Source organism: Dermacentor albipictus, chromosome 2 (genome assembly GCF_038994185.2).
Source record: "Dermacentor albipictus isolate Rhodes 1998 colony chromosome 2, USDA_Dalb.pri_finalv2, whole genome shotgun sequence".
Lineage (NCBI taxonomy): Eukaryota > Metazoa > Arthropoda > Arachnida > Ixodida > Ixodidae > Dermacentor > Dermacentor albipictus.
In genome coordinates, this window is record NC_091822.1 from 40,339,088 (window position 1) to 40,357,639 (window position 18,552).

At 45.8% G+C, this 18,552-nt stretch overlaps 1 protein-coding gene across 1 annotated transcript in view; it reads right to left on the reverse strand.

Annotated features, from left to right (window-relative positions):
* Positions 1-18,552, reverse strand: part of LOC139055694 (focadhesin) — a 307,088-nt gene that overhangs the window by 98,165 nt on the left and 190,371 nt on the right. The window contains exon 26 of the mRNA XM_070533225.1: positions 297-419. Coding sequence (XP_070389326.1) covers positions 297-419 — 123 coding nt within the window. The remainder of the gene's footprint in view (positions 1-296; positions 420-18,552) is intronic.

Consider the following 18,552-nt stretch of genomic DNA (forward strand, 5'->3'; position numbering starts at 1 on the left):
CTTGTATAACGTCACAAAGCTTAGAAAAACCTAGCAACACTTAGCAAAACTCGGAACTAGCTCCGCTGAGATGCAGCCTTGCATCACTAGAGCAAACTGCCAACTTTTTCTCTTTTCCTATTTTTTTTTTTTCTGGCTTTGGATTTTCAGGGGCTGGCTTAGTATTGGGGCTGACCTAGATTTGTTTAAATACAGTATATGCAAACGAAAAATTCTTCAATATTTGTGTCAATACTACATCAGGCATTTTACGATGAAATCATAAAAGTTGGCAAATGTGTCACTGCAAGACTCACCTGTGCCAGCAGGGCTTCCATCCAATGGGGCAGCAGTGACACCCACAGCAGTGGCCCCTTGGAGTGCTTCCTTTCCACCAGGGTGCGCACCAGCAAACCCACCGACAGGGCAGTGCCCTGGCACTGCAAGTACAGTCGAACCAACTTACTATGGCATTACTGGTTTTAACAATACTTGGATGTGACAATGAGCAGCTGCTGCACTGTGAACTTTAGTGATTGTGTGTGCTCTGCAGTAAAATAAACTGCTTCTGTGGCATTTCTCTCAATAATAAACAATGCCACAGAAAAATCAGTGAGAAACAAATGCAAAATAGAGCATGCAAAGAAGTATTTGGAAAGTGTAGACAATGTTGTCTGCAAGATCCCTTTTACGTGCGGAATATCATACATAGGGCGGACAGGCTACGATATTAATAGCAGGTTAAGAGAGCATTGGTATGCCACAGAAATGCTCCAGTCACCAGGACATTTGGCCCCACACTGCACACAACATGGCTACAAGCCCTCTCTTTACCAAAACCAAGGCTTTGGCTCGCTGCAGCTCTAAAAAAGCACATGAAATCTTGGAAGCTTACTTCATGCTAAAAAAAATTACTTGGGAAACCACATTAGCACACCTTCAGTTGTGCTGGGCGAAACAGCTTTTTAACTCTTTCCTTATCACGCTACCCGGCATCGATCATTGGTGAACAATGTTTTTGAGGACCTATTTTAAAAAAACACCGCGCTCCTGGACTCGTAGCAGCATTTCAGTAATTGTATACAAACTAGAGTTACCATTACTGCATGTTTCAAATTTTTACCACTTGGTGGAGATCATTAAAGAGCGAGCAAGGTCGAAGGTTGAAGTGCACTTGAGCGGCGCGATGACATTGATATCTGAAACCTCACACGCTCAAAAGAAAGCAGTTTCGCTTGATTCCGACGGTGCCAGAAGCAATCACTTGGACTCTTCGAGCAGTGTTGTCATAGTTTAGCTCCAATGAACAAACTTCAGCAGACCAACCAGGAATGTCAGCTGTTATCCATCGGTAAGTTTTGTCTTTGCGTTCGGTTTTGTTTGATTTCTAGAGCCAGTTCAACTGCCCTGCTGATGTCCAAGATATTTTCTTTATTTATAGTGTGCTTCATTTGGACAAGACGTGCTGGCACTGGAGCAAGGAAGCATGGAGTTTCGACCCCAGAGAGATCGAGGCATTGACCTCGAGATAACGCTTTGTAGCAGCCCAAAGCTGCTGGCGAGAGCTCTCTATGTTTCCAGCCCATTTTTGCAGCAGAGGCTGTTAGTCCTATCTGTGTCAACACCAACAAATATGCATGGATGCTTATCCTTGACACACAAACATGCGGTGAGAAGAATGGCTCATGCAAGGATGTGAGCCCTGAGAAAATAATCAAGTTCATCGCCCTCCTGCTGTACATGCGAACACTGTAACTGCTCTGCCTGCACTTGTATTGCAGCAGAGCAAAGTTATTTTTCAGACTTCTCTCCCAAAACATCATGTCAAGACGACGTTTCACCACGCTCCTGGCTGTGCTGCATGTTTCTGACCCAAAAACCAACCCCGGCACTGCTGCACAAGAACTGTACAAGGTGTCCTGGTTAAAAATAACTACTAACATACCCAAGTCTCTAACCTTCAAATGTGTCCTGGCTTCTTGAACACATCAACGACTGGTCCGAGACATTTTTCTAGCCATATCGTGAAATTTCAGTGGTTGAAAGAATGGTTAAATCCAAAGCGCAGTCTGAAATTCGGGAATACGTTAGAGACGAAACTGTAAAATGGGGCTAGAAGTTGTGGGTTCTTGCAGACTCCAAAAACGGCTACACCATCCAATTCATAGAATACCGTATTTACTCGCATAATGATCGCACTTTTTTTGTCACAAAAACTGACGCAAATGCAGGGGTGCGATCATTACGCGGGTTAAATTTCCCGCGAAAAAAAAATTTTTTTTTTCGTCCCGCGTTTGCTGCGGGATGCGAGATTGCGGGTGCGGGACACCAAAACAAAAATGGCGGCCGGCGGAGCAAGCCGAACGCGCCGAACGCGATTTTTTTTTCTTCTCATCAGTACATTACGTGCAGTGAAACAGTTTCTTCCGTATCAGTGATGAATAATATCGTTAATGTCGGCAAGTTTGCGGCAATAACGTAGCCATGTCCACTTTGAGGGGACAGAAACAGGTGGGCGCGCTTAGCTGCCAGTGACATAGAAATGTATGGCCGACGTGCTGCGGAAAATGCGGCATCTGTCTTCACTACTATCCTAATACGGCACGTTTCCGCTAAGGGTGGGCGAACATCTTAGCTGTGTTACAAGCGTCGGCGCATGAATAGGGTACACCTTTAACGTATCGGAGTAAACGTGGCCACTATCATTGCCGCGCGCGATTTGTTGCGTGCTCGCGAGTGCAAAAGCAGATGAAAAGAATGGAAATGCGCCTTTATTATTTTTGTTGACGTCACCCATTATAAAGCCAACCCATAATAAAGGCAAGTTTGGTTGTACCTCATTTTGTCATGGAAGTGCGGAAAGTGATGAAAGTATTGAAATGAGGCATCTACTTAAGAATGTTTGGTGCGTGCAGGCCGCTTGGCTTGTCTTGAAGAGTCGTTCGCGTAGCATTCGACAAATGGTAAGCGCGATCATTATTCTCTAGACTTAGCACACGACATATCGCTGCGGCAAGTTCGGGGTGCGATCATTACGCGGGAAATAAAAAAAATCGAATTTTGACGACAAAATTTAGGGGTGCGATCATTACGCGAGTGCGATCATTATGCGAGTAAATACGGTATACAGGGAAGCATGAAAAATCTACTGCCAATGGGCTGGCCTTTGATGTCGTGACTAAGATTTGCAACAATTACCTTGACTGTGGGTACATTATTTATAGGGATAATTTTTACAGCTCGACCTCTCTTCTCGTGCGCCTCTTGGAATCTCTGATTTTTGCATTGATTTCAGTGAGGCAACGGTCGTTGTCATCGAGATTGGTTCAGAGCACTTGCAAGTATGTAGGCATTGGCTAAGTCTATTGCAAGGCTTCAGTTATGGAGGCAATGAACCTTCCATGGCCCCTTCCATGTGAAAAAAATCTATCAGTGACTGTCCTTATTTGCACAGAAGAGTGAATTTCAATATAACAAAATATTTATGTAATGAAGCAAATTGCCAATTTTACTGACTTCATTACATTGAGTTTTAACTGTACTTCCTGTAGCATAGCCATGGCGTGCTCGCAACAACGCCAGACCAGTGAAGCATCAGCGTAGTCAGTAGAACAAAATGAACGTTTATTCAAAGGTGTAGAGCGTATTTATAAGTAGCCGAGTGGCAGGAAGATAGAAAGGAGCACGTGTTAGCAGTGATAATCCGAACTCGAAGGATCGCCAGATAAGGCGATAAAGGTGCGCGCACTTCGAAAGTGCGTTAAGTTGCAACATTCCTTCCTCCTCAGAAATGAAAGCGTTGCACTGGCTTGCGTTCTCTCGTTGAGCGTCTCAGCGTTTGTTGGGCGACACCTGTATGCAACGGGGCCACTGGAATATCTGGTGCCGCAAAGTCTGGAGAACGGGTGCCATTTAGAATGCGCCGAGCAGTTATGCCTTCATCCAGATTCACCGTTTGTGGATGTTGTAGTTGTGTTGCTTGGTCCGGCTCACTGCGATGTGTGGTGGTTGTAGTTACTGTCGGTTTGTCCCCTGGTACTTCCTGTCGCGGGCGGACCTGGTCCACGTGCCGCTGGATGACTCCGTCCGATGTTTCCACGGTCACCATTCTCGCTCCCGACGTCGCCTTCACATGACCGGGCGTCCACTTGCTCCCCACACCGTAATTGCGGGCATACACTTCACTTGCAGGTAGCGGCAGCCAGTCATCTTGGTCCTCTTTTGGTCCTGCAAGTGCTGGAGGAAAGCATGTGTCCAAGCGTGAGCGTATTTGATAGCCCAAAAGTAGCTCTGCTGGGGATTTACCCGATTTTTGCGGAGTCCTCCGGTAGTTAAAAAGCAACCGTACTAGGTTCTCTTCAAGTTTTCCTTTCGTCATTTTTCGAAGACCGTCTTTTATCGTTCGTACTGCCCTTTCCGCCGCACCATTAGACTGGGGATGGTATGGAGCGCATCGAAGGTGCACAATGTTGTTGTTTGCCACGAACAACGCGAAGTCTTGACTGGCAAATGGTGTCCCGTTGTCAGAAACGATCGTGCGCGGTATTCCAAACCTGCTGAAAATGCCACGCAGACAGTCAATGGTAGTCTGCGTTGAGGCATGTGACAAAGGTATTGCTTCAAGCCATTTGGTGTGTGCATCGACTAGTACGAGTATCATTTTTCCGCAGATCGGACCCGCATAGTCCATGTGAATACGGGACCACCTTTCGCCTGTTTCAGGCCAGTTAACAACGGGAGCTGCAGTTGGCATAGGCAGATTTTGCAAACAGAACTGGCATTGTGCAGACACGTCTTCAATATTTTTGTCGAGGCCTGGCCACCAGAACAAAGAACGAGCGACAGATTTCATTGCCGGTGAACCCTGGTGCGTTTCATGTAGAAGATGCAGCACTCGCTCCCTAGCTTCGGTCGGTATTATGACCCTATTACCCCAGTACACCAGTTCATGTGCTACGGATAATTCGAGCTTGCGGTCAAAAAACGGCAGTACGGCCCGGGCCATTCCGTTTGCGTTTCTGGGCCACCCATGTAATATGTACCGTTTGACCTCGACCAGGACAGGGTCAAAAGCCGTTAATGCTTTCAGCTCACGCGTTGTTATGGTGCCATTGTTCAGCTGGTTTAGCGACAGCACATATTCGGGCGGCTCACCGTCATCGTCAGATTCCGGAGATCTTTGCGGAAGTCGGCTGAGGGCGTCAGCGTTCAGCATCTGTCGTCCTGGTGCATACTGTAGCCGGTAGCGGTAGGCCCCCAGGTGGAGTGCCCAACGTTGTATCCGTGCGGCGGCCATTGTAGGCGTCTGCTTGTCCGATTTCAGCAGGCCCAACAATGGCTGGTGGTCAGTCACTAAGGTAAATTCCCGACCTAGAAGGTAGTCACGGAATTTCGTGACGCCGAATACCAGTGCCAGTGCCTCTCGCTCGAGCTGCGAATAGTTGCGCTCCGCCTGCGTTAATGTTCGCGAGCGGAACCCAATGGGCCTGTGAACGTTACCGGTCGTGTGAAACAAGACAGCTCCCACACCGTACGGAGACGCGTCACACTCCAGTTTAAGTTCCTTCGAAGGGTCGAAATGAACTAGAACCTTGGCTGTTTTAAGGCTTTGCTTGGCAAGATCAAACGCGTGCTCTTGCGGCTGTTTCCATTGCCAGCGTGCGTTCTTTTCAAGCAGTTGATACAATGGGCCAAGTGTGGTTGACATGTTCGGCAGAAACCGCGCGTAAAAAGTAATCATGCCCAAGAATGAACGTAGCTCACTGACATTACAGGGGCTTGGTGCCTTCATGATAGCGTCAAGGTTTTTTTCTGTCGGATGAAGCCCATCACGATCGATCCGATGGCCTAGATAAGTTACTGCTGGGCTGCGCAAGTTGCATTTATCGAACCTTAGCATTACACCGGGCTCTCGGAAGCGCTGTAAGACGTTTTTCAGCCTTTCGCCGCCGTCACTCGCTTTTTCGGAAATGAGCACATCGTCAAGATAAGCCTGTGCTCCTGGAAGGCCAGCCAATACCTCATCCATTTTCCTTTGGAATATTGCGGGCGCTGAGGCTATACCGAAAGGAAGTCGATTGTAGCAAAATAGCCCTTTTGGCGTATTAATGACGCAAACTTTCTTCGCGTTATCGTCTAGCGCCACTTGATTGTATGCATCCCATAAATCCAGAGTGCTGAAATAGTCCCCATCGTGTAATCGGGAAAACATATCCTCAATGATTGGCAATGGGTATTGCTCAGTTGCACACGCTGGATTTACTGTGGCCTTGAAATCCCCGCAGATTCTTACTGCGCCGTCTTTCTTAAGCACTACGACTATGGGCGTTGGCCGTTCAGAGTGTGCCACAGGCGACAGCACGCCCACAGAAACTAAACGGTCTAGCTCGAGTGACACTCGCTCGCGTAGCGCGTATGGAATGGGTCTGGCCTTGCAGAACTTGGGTACGGCGCCTTCCTTCATGTGCAGGCTGGCTGGAGGACCCTTGATTAGCCCTAGTTCCTCGGAGAACACGTCGTTGTAGTCATTGAATATGCTGTTCACGCTGGATTCGCTCGAGTCATTTGTTACCGCCGAGGTCTCTACAAAACTAACCACTGGAGCACCTGCGCTGTTCAGCCGCTGGATTAAATCGCGACCGCAGAGGCTTGGTCCCGCACAGTCCAAGACTGTCAGCGCACACTCTACTGTCACCCCTTTATGACAAACCTGGAGCGCAAGCTCCCCAAGTACTGGAAGGCGTCCTGTGTAGCAAGATAAATTGAGACTGGACGGTTTCAGTTTCGGCCATTGCTCACGGTGCTTATAATATAGTTCACGCGGGATGACACAAACGGGCGACCCGGTATCAACTTCCATGCTGAGCTGCACACCGCACCAAGCAAACGTTCGGCGGATCGGCGGTTCCAGACAGCTCTTTCGTTGGGATACCAAAGTCCAAATGTGGGCGGCTTCGGATTCCTCGTCGGCTGAGGCTTCCGTCCCCAAGAGAGTGTTAGTTTGGGCTGTCCTTGCAGTGCCTTGTTCTCGAGCCCCGCGACTTCGACATTTCCTTGCAAGGTGACCACGTCGTCCACAGCGGTAAAAGCGAGCGTTAGACCAGGGGCAACACGCGTCATTATGTTTTGTACTACCGCACCTTGCGCATTCTTGACGTGCAGCAGCCCTCCTCTCATCCACTAGAGTTTCTCTCTGATACGCCTGTACTTTTAGCACGGGTGTCGTTGCCGGTCCGATCATCTCTTTTACATCACTATCCGCAGCCTCAGCTGCAAGGGCCATCGCTTCAGTGTCTTGTAGCGTTAATTCCCGCTGTGCCAGTAGCTGCTTCTGCAGGGCACCTGACCGTATTCCACAAACAATGCGATCTTGAAGCATGCGATCCAAAGCACTGCCAAAATTGCAATTGTCAGCTATTCGGCGAATGTCTACCAGGAATTCATTAACAGGCTCGCCCTCCGCTTGACAACGACTGAAAAACTTGTAGCTTTCGGTGATTTCGTGTCTCTTGGGACTGTAGTGCTCACTCAAAACTTCGACGACTTCTTCATACGTCAATGCATTTGGCTTGCGTGGAGCCACCTTCCCTGCCAGCACTTGGATCGTATGCGTATTTAACGCAGCAACAAGCAATGCTCTTTTCTTAGTAGAGTCTTCAATCGCATTCGCTTCAAAGTATGCTTCTACTTTTATAAGGTACGGCTTCCACTTATCTTTGCCTTCTTCGAAGTCGGGAAGTTGGTGAGCCATGATGACCTTGGTTTCTCGGTTCTGCGTGGGTTCCGGTTCAGCGTCGACTTTCACTGCATGGGCGATGTCCATCCTCGTCGCCACTGTAGCATAGCCATGGCGTGCTCGCAATAACGCCAGACCAGTGAAGCATCAGCGTAGTCAGTAGAACAAAATGAACGTTTATTCAAAGGTGTAGAGCGTATTTATAAGTAGCCGAGTGGCAGGAAGATAGAAAGGAGCACGTGTTAGCAGTGATAATCCGAGGTGCGCGCACTTCGAAAATGCGTTAAGTTGCAACACTTCCGATGCCACAGAGGGTTGCAGGAAGGCGCTAAAACCTCAATGTTAGTCTTTTACACGACTGTCCCTGCACAAGTGTCCATGGGACAGTGCTTGTCCAGTCTCCTATGTTTAATCTTCGATTCATTAACTCATTAACTCAAGATGGCAAGTTCTACTAGGAATGCCGTGCAGTCTATCTGTTATGAGGAATGCAGCATTTTCAATAAATTGAGGACCACAATTTGCACACATGGTATAACCAAGTAAGTTATTAAACCAGGATGTTGGAACAAAATATTTTTCATTCTGGTTTTAGTTTTGTTCCATTGAAAAGCATTCTGTTCTGGTTCTGCTCCAATAAGTAACTATAAAAACATAGCATTTATTTTTCTACATAAATGAATCATAAATTTTGAGACCATGCTCAGTGCCTTGAGTCAATCAAGGCACTGAGTATGATCTCAGAAGCAGCACATCATTGAGCGTACTTGCCGAAATGCGAGACTGCTGTATAGATAAAACCAACTTAAACGAACAGTAAAACTTCAGTAACAAAACGCTGTACCTGTAGAAAATGAAACGATAAGCTCTTCAGCGCACAAGCCCTGGCTTTTGCTATGATGCCAATTTGCTAGTGCACGAAACGACAGGCTTAGATTAATGAAGCGCTCAGCTGGCTATCGCTTGCACTAACATTGCCTGAGATATACGTGCTAATCTAGACGTTGCCTGAGGTCGCTTGCTTTGGATTGCAGACTTTCCCCTTGAACCGAAAACCAATCAAAATATTTCGGTTTTACTCCGAAACAAAAAATAATGTTCTGGTTATGCTGTGGTTCCGGGCAAAAATACCATCTTTTTTTTTTCATTTTTCATTTTGGTTTTTGTTCCATTCCGACCCACTGATTTCAACGCAATGTGAAGCTGATTGCAATTTTTCGCATTAACCATGCACCAGAAGTCATAGGTCATTCCAAGCCTACTTAAAAGAGAGAGGCTCTTTATTAGAAAAACAAAGAATTTTGCCAGCGCGTATACAACTGCTGGCATGCTACTCTGTATAGGGAGGGGGAATGAGATTCAAAGATTCCAGAGGAGATTGAAAAAAAATTTAAAGAAAGAATAAAAATACTGAATACGAAATGCACTAGTGGGCCTCATACTAATATTTACAGGTGAGATGACGGGTAAACTTAGGCTTTTCTTTGTGAAATTTTGAATCTTTAAAGCTTTCAGATTAGACCATTTCTGACAGGTATTCGTACAGGAAATCCAAAACCTGCAGTTGTTTTGAATGGCTGGCTATTGGACCTAATACGCTGGGTAGCGTTAACGGATCATGGCAAATCATTTCCATTTGTTGCTCAAAAAAATTGGCAGTGGCTTAGCTCGGCTATGCCAGGATATACGTAGCGAAAGCTAAGGCATAGCATGGTTAGCCTTGGTTAATCTTGATTGCAAGTCTAGGTTAGTCTGGTTGTCTAGCTATGTTGCGGCGTTTAGCCAGTCATTCGGTGCACTGTTTATATGTTTCCTGGGCGATTCGTTTCCTCTTCATCTCGTTCCAATGTCGATTCCAGGCCTCCTGCTGCTTATCAGAATTGTCGCCGTCCATAACTGTGGTTGCGGTGCACACGAGCTCTCCTTTTCAATCCTCTGACATGTTATCAGGCATGTGACGGAGCTGGCGAAGCGAGCGGAAGTGAGTGCAACGACGAGGAATGCAGTGTGACGTCACACCAAATGGCGACGGCGGAAAGGTGCGGCGCTGCACCGCGGTGGAACACCTGTGGCTCGGTGCTACTAGTGGCGTATGGGCAGTAGTGACTGGTGAGCGAGAGAGAGAAATATCCACGGTGAGGCGCGTGTTGTGACGTCATGTGCCTCCTCACAGCACCGCCACGGCGAAATCGCAAGTTCGTGGCTAGTAAAACTTTCACTTTAAGAACTGTCTCTCGTTGCTGTACACAGGACATTCAAGTAGTATGTGCTCCACTGTCTCTAAGCTGCCACAGCAGGGATTAGTGGTATGCGCCAAGCGGTACAGATAATTGTTTGTGTGTGCCACGTTCAGTCGAAGACGATAGTAAAATGTCTCTAAGTGACAAGGACGTGGTTGCAGAATTCTAAATCTCACTTCTGGATCAATATTGTTACGCGAAGGGCGAGTCAGCAAGACGAGCAACTATTTACAGATTATATTTGCAACAATGGTGGCAGTGCTGACCGGCTAGATTCACAGCACGAGCCCAGTTCGTTCTTCCTCCTTTTTTCTGGAGTGATGGTGCCCATGCACCTCGTTCAAACAAACAAATACCACACGCATCTAACATAATCCCCTGGCAGCAGAAGTGACATCCCGGAGCGTCTAAATGTCATCACTGGGAGGGTGATACTGCATCAGTCGTGTAACATGCATGGTATCACTGGCCTGGGAAGCAGATGGGGCATCAGGGGCGATCTTGTAGGTGAATTCCCTAACTGTGGCTTAATAACATGAAGCTTATTCGATATTTCGGTGTCCCATGACTGCGGCGAACAGCTTCTTAGCTTTTTCTGTAGGAAAGCTTTAAATCTATGGCAGGGACAGCTACAAAGAAGTTTGTAGCTTTTGTAGCCATTGAGATAGCGATTTAGTCTGCAAGCATGTTGCCCTTAATACCTCTATGGCCAGGTACCCAACATATTGTGATATGCTGGTTAGAGATATACAATGTACATAGAAGGAAGATCATTATGCATGGGCTTTCTATGTTTACTGAACTACATTATGAATCTTATGACACTTAAGGGGTTGGGAAATATAACAGCTCTTTGTACCTTTGTTTGCTTGACGTGTTGGACAGCCGACGTTACTGCATATGCCTCAGCTGTGAAGATACTCATTTCCACATGTAAAATGTCTGATTCGGAGAAGGATGGGCCAACTGCTGCACAAGACACGCCGGCATGAAACTTAGATGCGTCAGTGTAAAATTCTTGGCATGAATATTTTGAGTGCTGTTCGAGAAAAAAAAAATGCACTTGAATACGTGCCTCTGGAGCGTGTTTTGTAATATCTACAAATGATGTGTCAAATTCTGTATCCTGCCAGTGCCATGGCGGCAATAGAGCAATCAGGCTATGCTGAAAGTGTTGGACATTCATTTCCTCACTGAGGCTCCTAACACACAAGGAGAAAGGCTTTCGCCCTGCATGTCGATTATGAAAGAATGTGGTATTAGTCATATTGTTTATGTTAGAATGAGAGGGATGTTTTAAATTAGCATTTATTTTCAAAAACTACACAAAGGTCGAATATGACCGCTGCAGACGGAGTGACCACTCATTAGCCTCAACGAAAAGGCCTGTCACAGGACTTGTCCTGAAGGCGCCTGGGGCCAGTTGGATGCCTAGATGGTGGACGGGATCCAGTATCTTTAGAGCATTTGGCATAGCAGATTGGTGCACTATGGCGCCATAATCCAATTGCGTACATATAAGGCACTTGTAGAGATTCATGAGGCAGATTTTATCACTACCCCAACTAGAGTGCAACAGTATTTTAATACTGTTCATTGTTTTTAAGCATTTGTTGTTAAAGGGCCCATCACCAGACCCCATAGGAAATTTTGGTTATATGCTGTAGGTTCTTACGTGTCCTCTAGGTAATACTCTGCCGAAAAATTTTTTCAGATCGGCTAATTAATAGCCGAGATAAAAATATTTCACTGCCGCGAACCCATGATTTCAGGAGGCGAGCTCCACTGCATAGTGAGGCACTCTCTCCACTCGCCCCGTCTAGCCTCCGCAAGCAAAATTCCTTCCCTGCATTGTCCGGTACCGAACTTCGAAGATCGTGTGACGCATACGTCATGGGCCCCGCCTTCATTTTTTTTCCTCGCTTATTATTATTTTTATTTTTTTCGGTGTTGTGCACTTCCACCAACGCCGTTGAGCAGTATCTCGTTTCTCGCACAACGCACAATTTTGCACGCTGTGCACAAGGACACATGACTACAGGTATAATTCAGTGCTACACGAATACTGAGGCAAAACAAGTGGATCGCAGAGCATGATCATGTTAGAAAATGGCATAGTTTCGGTGCCCACGCATGTGACTGCATGACTGAGGGAACAAGCAGACGAAGTGGAAGTACATCTCTTTTGCTTCGGTGTGAAGTAAAACAAAAAACATGCAGACAGTCCATTTGTGTGTTTTATTTCTCTAAACTTCAATTCATCAATTCAAGCAACAGATCACACAAATAACGGTTGTTGCCTTGAATAATTCTCGAAGTCACATGTCACCACGAGCGATGTCACACTGTGGACACAAGTACATCACCGTCCGGTTTGGAGTGCAGTCACCGTGAGAGAAAGGGAAAACGGAGTTGAGACTGAAATTTCAGACCTTTCCGTGGCGCATAACGATGTAATTCCTTGCCAACACGATCTTTAGCGCGCTTAGTATGCTCTGCGCTTGTCAGCTCAATATGGCCAAACCTGCAGAGGGGCCCTTTAAGAAATTTCATATGTAGGATGAAAGTTAGCTTTGAGTGCAGTGTGATACCTAGAAATTTGTGTTCTGTGGTCACCAGCAAGTGCTGTTTGTGTAGTTCTACACTGGGCTCTGCAAATAAGCCTCTCTTTCGTGTGAAGAGGATACAAGAACTCTTGGGAGGATTTACCTTAAAACCACTTTCTTCAACCTATTTACATTCTTCCTTCAAGCCAAGCTGAATATGTCGCTCACAGATTGCAAGGTTACGTGATTTAAATCCCAATTGTATATCATCTACGTATACAAAACAAAACATATTCCGTGGAATCCACATCAAGGAGTTCCTCTTTACAATAAAGAGGGCACATCAAGGAGTTCCTCTTTACAATAAAGAGGGCACAACTTAATATACCACCTTGCGGTACCTCCGTCTCCTGAATAAATGGCCTGGGTAGAGCATTGCCAACTCCAACTCTAAAAGTACGGTGTGATAAGTACAAACTTTCAATTACATTCAGCATATTCCCTCAAATACCCATTTCTGAGAGGTCTCGTAAAATCTCATATTGCCAAGTTGTGTCATATGCCTTTACCATATGAAAGAACTCGGAAAGAAAGAACTGCTTATGGTAAAGGCACGGTGAATCTTTCCCTCAATCTGCACAACATGGTTGGTAATTGACTGACCTTCGCTGAAATCATACTGATAGGGTCAAACATTTTGTTGAATTCAAAGAAATGTAAAAGATGACGCTTTATCACTTTTTCTAAGAGTTTGCATAAGCAGCTTGCGAGTGCTACAGTCAAATCTCAATATAATGAATCATGCAGGACAGCAGAGAATTGTTCGTTATTTTGAAATATTGTTGTAATGAAAAACTTGCGATTATAAGCCAGTGGACAAACTTAAGAAAGAAAATGGCATACCTTGGCAGTAGACGTATGTGCAGACAAGCATACTGTCAACAAAAATGTTTCACTCACTTCAAAGCTGCTTTATTTGAAGAAATCAGTAAGTTTCTTCTGGCGCGTGCAGCACGCACAACTGATTAGAAATGCATCTACATCTTCCACTTTGCGCAATACCTCATCGAGTACTTCACTGCACTGAGCAATGAAAGCGTGGACTTAGTTCACTTGCACTAAAACATCAATGTTCGACATGATCTCATCTTCTGTGTTCGGTGAGCCACAGTCATCTTCCTTCGGGTCGGCATCATCACTGGAGACATCGCAAACGCAGTTAACAATCTTTTTGATTGTCAGGTCCACCACCATTAGTGCTGTGCTGTCACTCTCCACATAGTCGTCGAAGGAAGAGATGCCGGGCAGCAGTTCCGCAACCTCGGTCCACAAGTCTCCTGGGTTGTTGTCGGTCGCCTCCAGGTCATCTTCAAGCTGCCTGACAAATATTTATTGCAGCCGGCTGCTTTAAGCAGAGGTTGATAATCAACCACTGCACAAGGTGTTTACTAAATTCTGCTTTCACACTCTTTATAATACCTTGGTCTAGGGGTCGCAGCAAGGATGTGTTGTTTGGTGGCAGAAACTCCAAGAAAATGTGCGTCAAGCAAACATTCACAATGTGAGCAGAGCAGTTGTCGACAACCAGTAGAATTCTTCGCTCATCTCTCCTCATTTGGCTGTCGAGTTTGATAAGCCACTCGGAAAAGAGTTCTTTGGTCATCCAGGCTCATTTGTTGGCACGGTAGTTGAACGGTAATGACATGATGCAGCAAGGCTTCGCGTACTTGCTGATGAGGACCGATTTAACTTTCTTCATGCATGTTGCATTGCAGCAGAGCAGGATTGTCAAGTGAAGATGCGAATTCTCTCCTGTGCACTGCTGCCCTTTGAAGTGCATCATTCGGTATGGCAGGAGCTGATAAAAGCATGTGGTCTCATCCGCGTTGAAAATATCATCTTCAGAGTATGGTTCAGCCACTACTAGAAAACTATAATTGCACCAGAAATCCATGCCTTCTCTGTCAGCAGCCTTTTCCTCGCTCAAGACTACCTGCCAAGTTATTTCATTCCTTTGGCGGAAACGAAAAAAACAAACCCGCACTGGTGTCGAACCCAGTTATTTCAAGTGCGTCGGCAAATTTGCTGACTTATTCTTGAAACACTGGGCCAGACACTGGAACGTTTTGCAATCTGGCATTTTCGAACCACGTGAGAATAGCTTGGTCCACATTTTAAAAGTTTCCCAGTTGCAACCATTTCCTCATAGGAGCGAGTTGCAATTCCAGCTAAAGCTTGACAATCTTGTCTCGGTCTTTCAAAATGGTTGAGACAGTTGATGGGGCAATGCCATGCAGTCTGCACATGTCGATCTGCTTTTTTCCCTGCGTCAATTTCCTGTAGTACGTCCAATTTGTCCTGCAGCAAAAACTGCTTTTGCTTTTCTTGGTGCTGTCGTTAGCTGCATTCATCGTTGGATCTCGTGCAAACATCACTAAACCTTTGTCGTGAAGTTCCTGGTGAAGTTTCTGGTGAAGCAGTTGGCACTTGACAAGGTGATGATAATAGCTACTGCACTCGCAGTTTCTGTTTCACGTGAGAGTTGCGGCGCTGTTACTTTTAGCCGAATTCGTAATACTGATGTTCAAAGGTTATAAAGGGGAAAATAAACTACATGCTTTATTTTTAAATACGCGCTGTATTGCAATTCGTAGTTCTGAAATATTTTCACATTGAAAATATAGGCAATGTGGCGGGGATTTTCAAAATATTTGCAACTTTGAAACATTTTTTAATGTGGGGTTCGTAGTAACAAGATTTAACTGTTAGGGTGGTAACTTGATATGTCAGATGGGTCTTTACCCTGTTTCAAGACTGGGACTGCAATAGCTTCTTTCCACGTAGATGGAAGGTAGCCCACAGTGCAAAAGCGTTGAAAAGTGCCATCAGTGTCACCTGTTGTCAGTATGTAGGTTTCTAATCGTGATTCTGTCAGCTACCAGTGTAGAGCTCCTACAAACGCTCAAGGCAGCTCTCAGCTCAGCAATATTAAAAGGACGTTTGTACAATTTATATGGTTGGCATTTACGGTCCAGTGTTTTAAGCATCGGCTACTTGCTTATATTTAAAAAACGATTCTTAGTAGTATATGGAGCTTCATACATGCTCAATGTGTGTGCTAAGGGTATTTGCCTGGTCTTCCAAGGTATTCCCTTCGTTATTGACCAAGGGCAACAGATGGATTTGCTGCCCCTTTAGCCTTTCTTAGACAATTCCATACTTTCGCCTCCTGCGTGTAAGAATTTATGTTCGACAGAAAGCTTTTTCAGCTTCTTCTCCTGGCCTCTGTCTGTGTCCTCCTTGCCTGTGACTTGGTGTGCTTAAATTCAACCAGATTTTCTGCAGTCAGGGAACAGTGCAGTATACCCCCTACTTTATTTTATTTCTTCCGTGCCTGCTTGCAGTTTTCATTCCACCAAGGCACTCATCTTTTGCATGAGCCACTATCACTTGTTTTTGGAATGCATTTCTCTACTGCATCAATAATAAAATTGGTAAAATGCACTATTGCATCATCTATGCTAAGTTCGCTGATAAAATATCATGATAAAATGTGGATTCTTTAAGATCTTCCTAGAGGTTAGTTTCCACTTAGCCGCATGTGGAGGAGGGTCATGTTGTCGTAACTAAATTTAGAGTCATTGGAAAGTGGTCATTTCTAAATAGGTTTTTTAGAACATGCCATGCTAAGTCAGAGAGAGGAGAAGCAGAGCCAATCGACATATTTACTGATGAGTATGAATTATGATAAATATTGTAATAGGTTGGCTCCCTCTTATTGAAGAGGCATGTGCTGTAGTTAACTAGGAAATTTTCTATTAGCCGGTCTCTGGTGTCACACTGGGAGCCTCCCCACGGAGAGTGATGGGCATTAAAATCCTCAGTGATGACGTACAGTTCTGGAAGCTGATTAATTAACATGCAAAATTCTGTTTTGCTGAGTTGGTAATGACGTGATATGTGTATTGAGCAGAAGGCTACTAACTTGTTGAAAAGATTCACTCGCACAGACACCGCCTCAAGGGGCACCTGAAGAGAAAGAATCTGGCAGGCTACAGACCTATCTACAAGTACTGCTACACCTCTGGACAGAGCAACAGCATCGTCACGGTCTTTACGGAAGATAGCATATTGTCTGGGGAAGCTTGTTTGTGTGGGTTTTAAGTGTGTTTCCTGAACTCACAGCACTTTTGGATTTACTTATGGAGTAGTTCTGCGATATCATTGAGACTATGGAGAAGTCCTCTCACATTCCACTGTAGGATTTGCATGTTCATTTTGATAGTATTTGTGATGCTGTGTGTTCAAGAGTAGCAAATTAGCTTACAGAGTCCTTTCCAGGTGCCATGAGATGGGGTTTCTCTTTTTTGAAGCTCTCAATGGATTCATGCTAATGCTTTGGCACTGGTGACGCCGTTTGACTGGGAGTCGTGTCCATCACCTCTTGTGAGACGTTGGACACCCGCTCTTGTAAATGGCTTGGTTGAGGGGAAGGCCTCTTCTCAAGGGATGAGGCTCTTGGTGCCCCCAGCCTGGAGGTCGATGGCCCCTTCATCTGGGACAATGGAGCAACGCTGGCTACAGCCACCAAGGGGGCGGATGGCATCACCGCCCACTCACTGTGTGTGGGCCGGACAGCCGCCGGAAACCGTTGTGATGCTCGCCCTGATGCATCACGTCAGCAAAGCTGTTCTTTGGCAGGTTTGACCCCCGCCGTCGTTCTTCCTTCAATTAGATATTTTCTTTGACTTTGATTGTTGAAATTTCTTTCTCCTTTTACCATGATGAGCATGACTGCAAGTATGCGGCGTGTTTACCATCACAGTTGACACAGTGTAGAGGGTTATTGCCTGTTTCAGAGGTATGTTCACTGTTGCTGCACATGGCACAATTCAGGTGGCTTCGACAGTTCTGGGAACTGTGGCCGAACCTTTGGCATGTATGGCCTAACACGAAGTTTGATGTACCTGGCCTCGATGGACTCAGGCAGGACACTTGAGCCGAAGGTGGGTACCAGGTGCTCGGTCTGGATTTCTTTGCCATCGCGCCTCATCTTAATACTCTTAACACTGATACCATTCTGCTCATTGAAGCTCTCCAAGAGTTCAGCCTCCGTCAGCTACAGCAAATCATAATCTGGGACAACGCCACAGGTAGTGTTTATAGTGCGGTGTGGAATTACTGCCATTTGAACGTCCCCAAATGCCACTAGACTGGGCAGCTTTACAGACTGTTTCTGATCATGGAGCTCCAAGAGGAGATCACCACTTGCCATCCTTGTTGCCTTATAGCCTCGTGCAAGAGCCTCAGTTAGAGGCTTCGAAACTAGAAAAGGGGGAGATTGTTCGTACTTTTTTTTCTGGTTTTTGCAAGTGAATGATGTGTAATCATGAGAAGTTTGGGCTTTGATGTCCAAAGAACTGGAACACATCGCCCCATTTTTTAAGGGCGATCGGGGAGTGGTGGGAAGGAACTAGCCATTAGGATATGTGTAGATTTTGGTAACAACACCAGCTGCCCACCACAGAGCCCAACAAGGGGAAGCCGCAGGAGTTGTAAGAAACATTTCCTGCAAACGCCAACAGCACATTATTGCTATAACTAAATATGTGCAACCAAGGTTGGTCGCTCCACACAAGGTTAACCCTTGCTGACCACGAAATTGGACGTAAAAAGAAATTAAACAGAGGACGGGAAAGATTGAAAGTGAGAGAAAGATGAAGATTGGTGAGAACGACAGGAAAAGGCAACTACCAATCTCCTCCGGGCAGTCCGTCAGTCTGGGGGTGCCATCCACATAAAGCCGACGGCAACGAGGTGTGTTGCCTCCGCTGAGGGGCCTTAAAGGTCCAAACACTCAGCATCAGCTCAACCCCCCAGATTCCCTTTTCCTAAGAGACAGCTAAGCTGTGCATTGCTAGACATGGGAGGGTCCGACCCTCATACACTTGGGTATGTCGTGTCGCAACACACCAAATGCCTGCTGATGCAGATGCCCCTGCAGGGTTGTATATGATTTGAGAACTCGGCATTTGAACATTTGTGAATATTT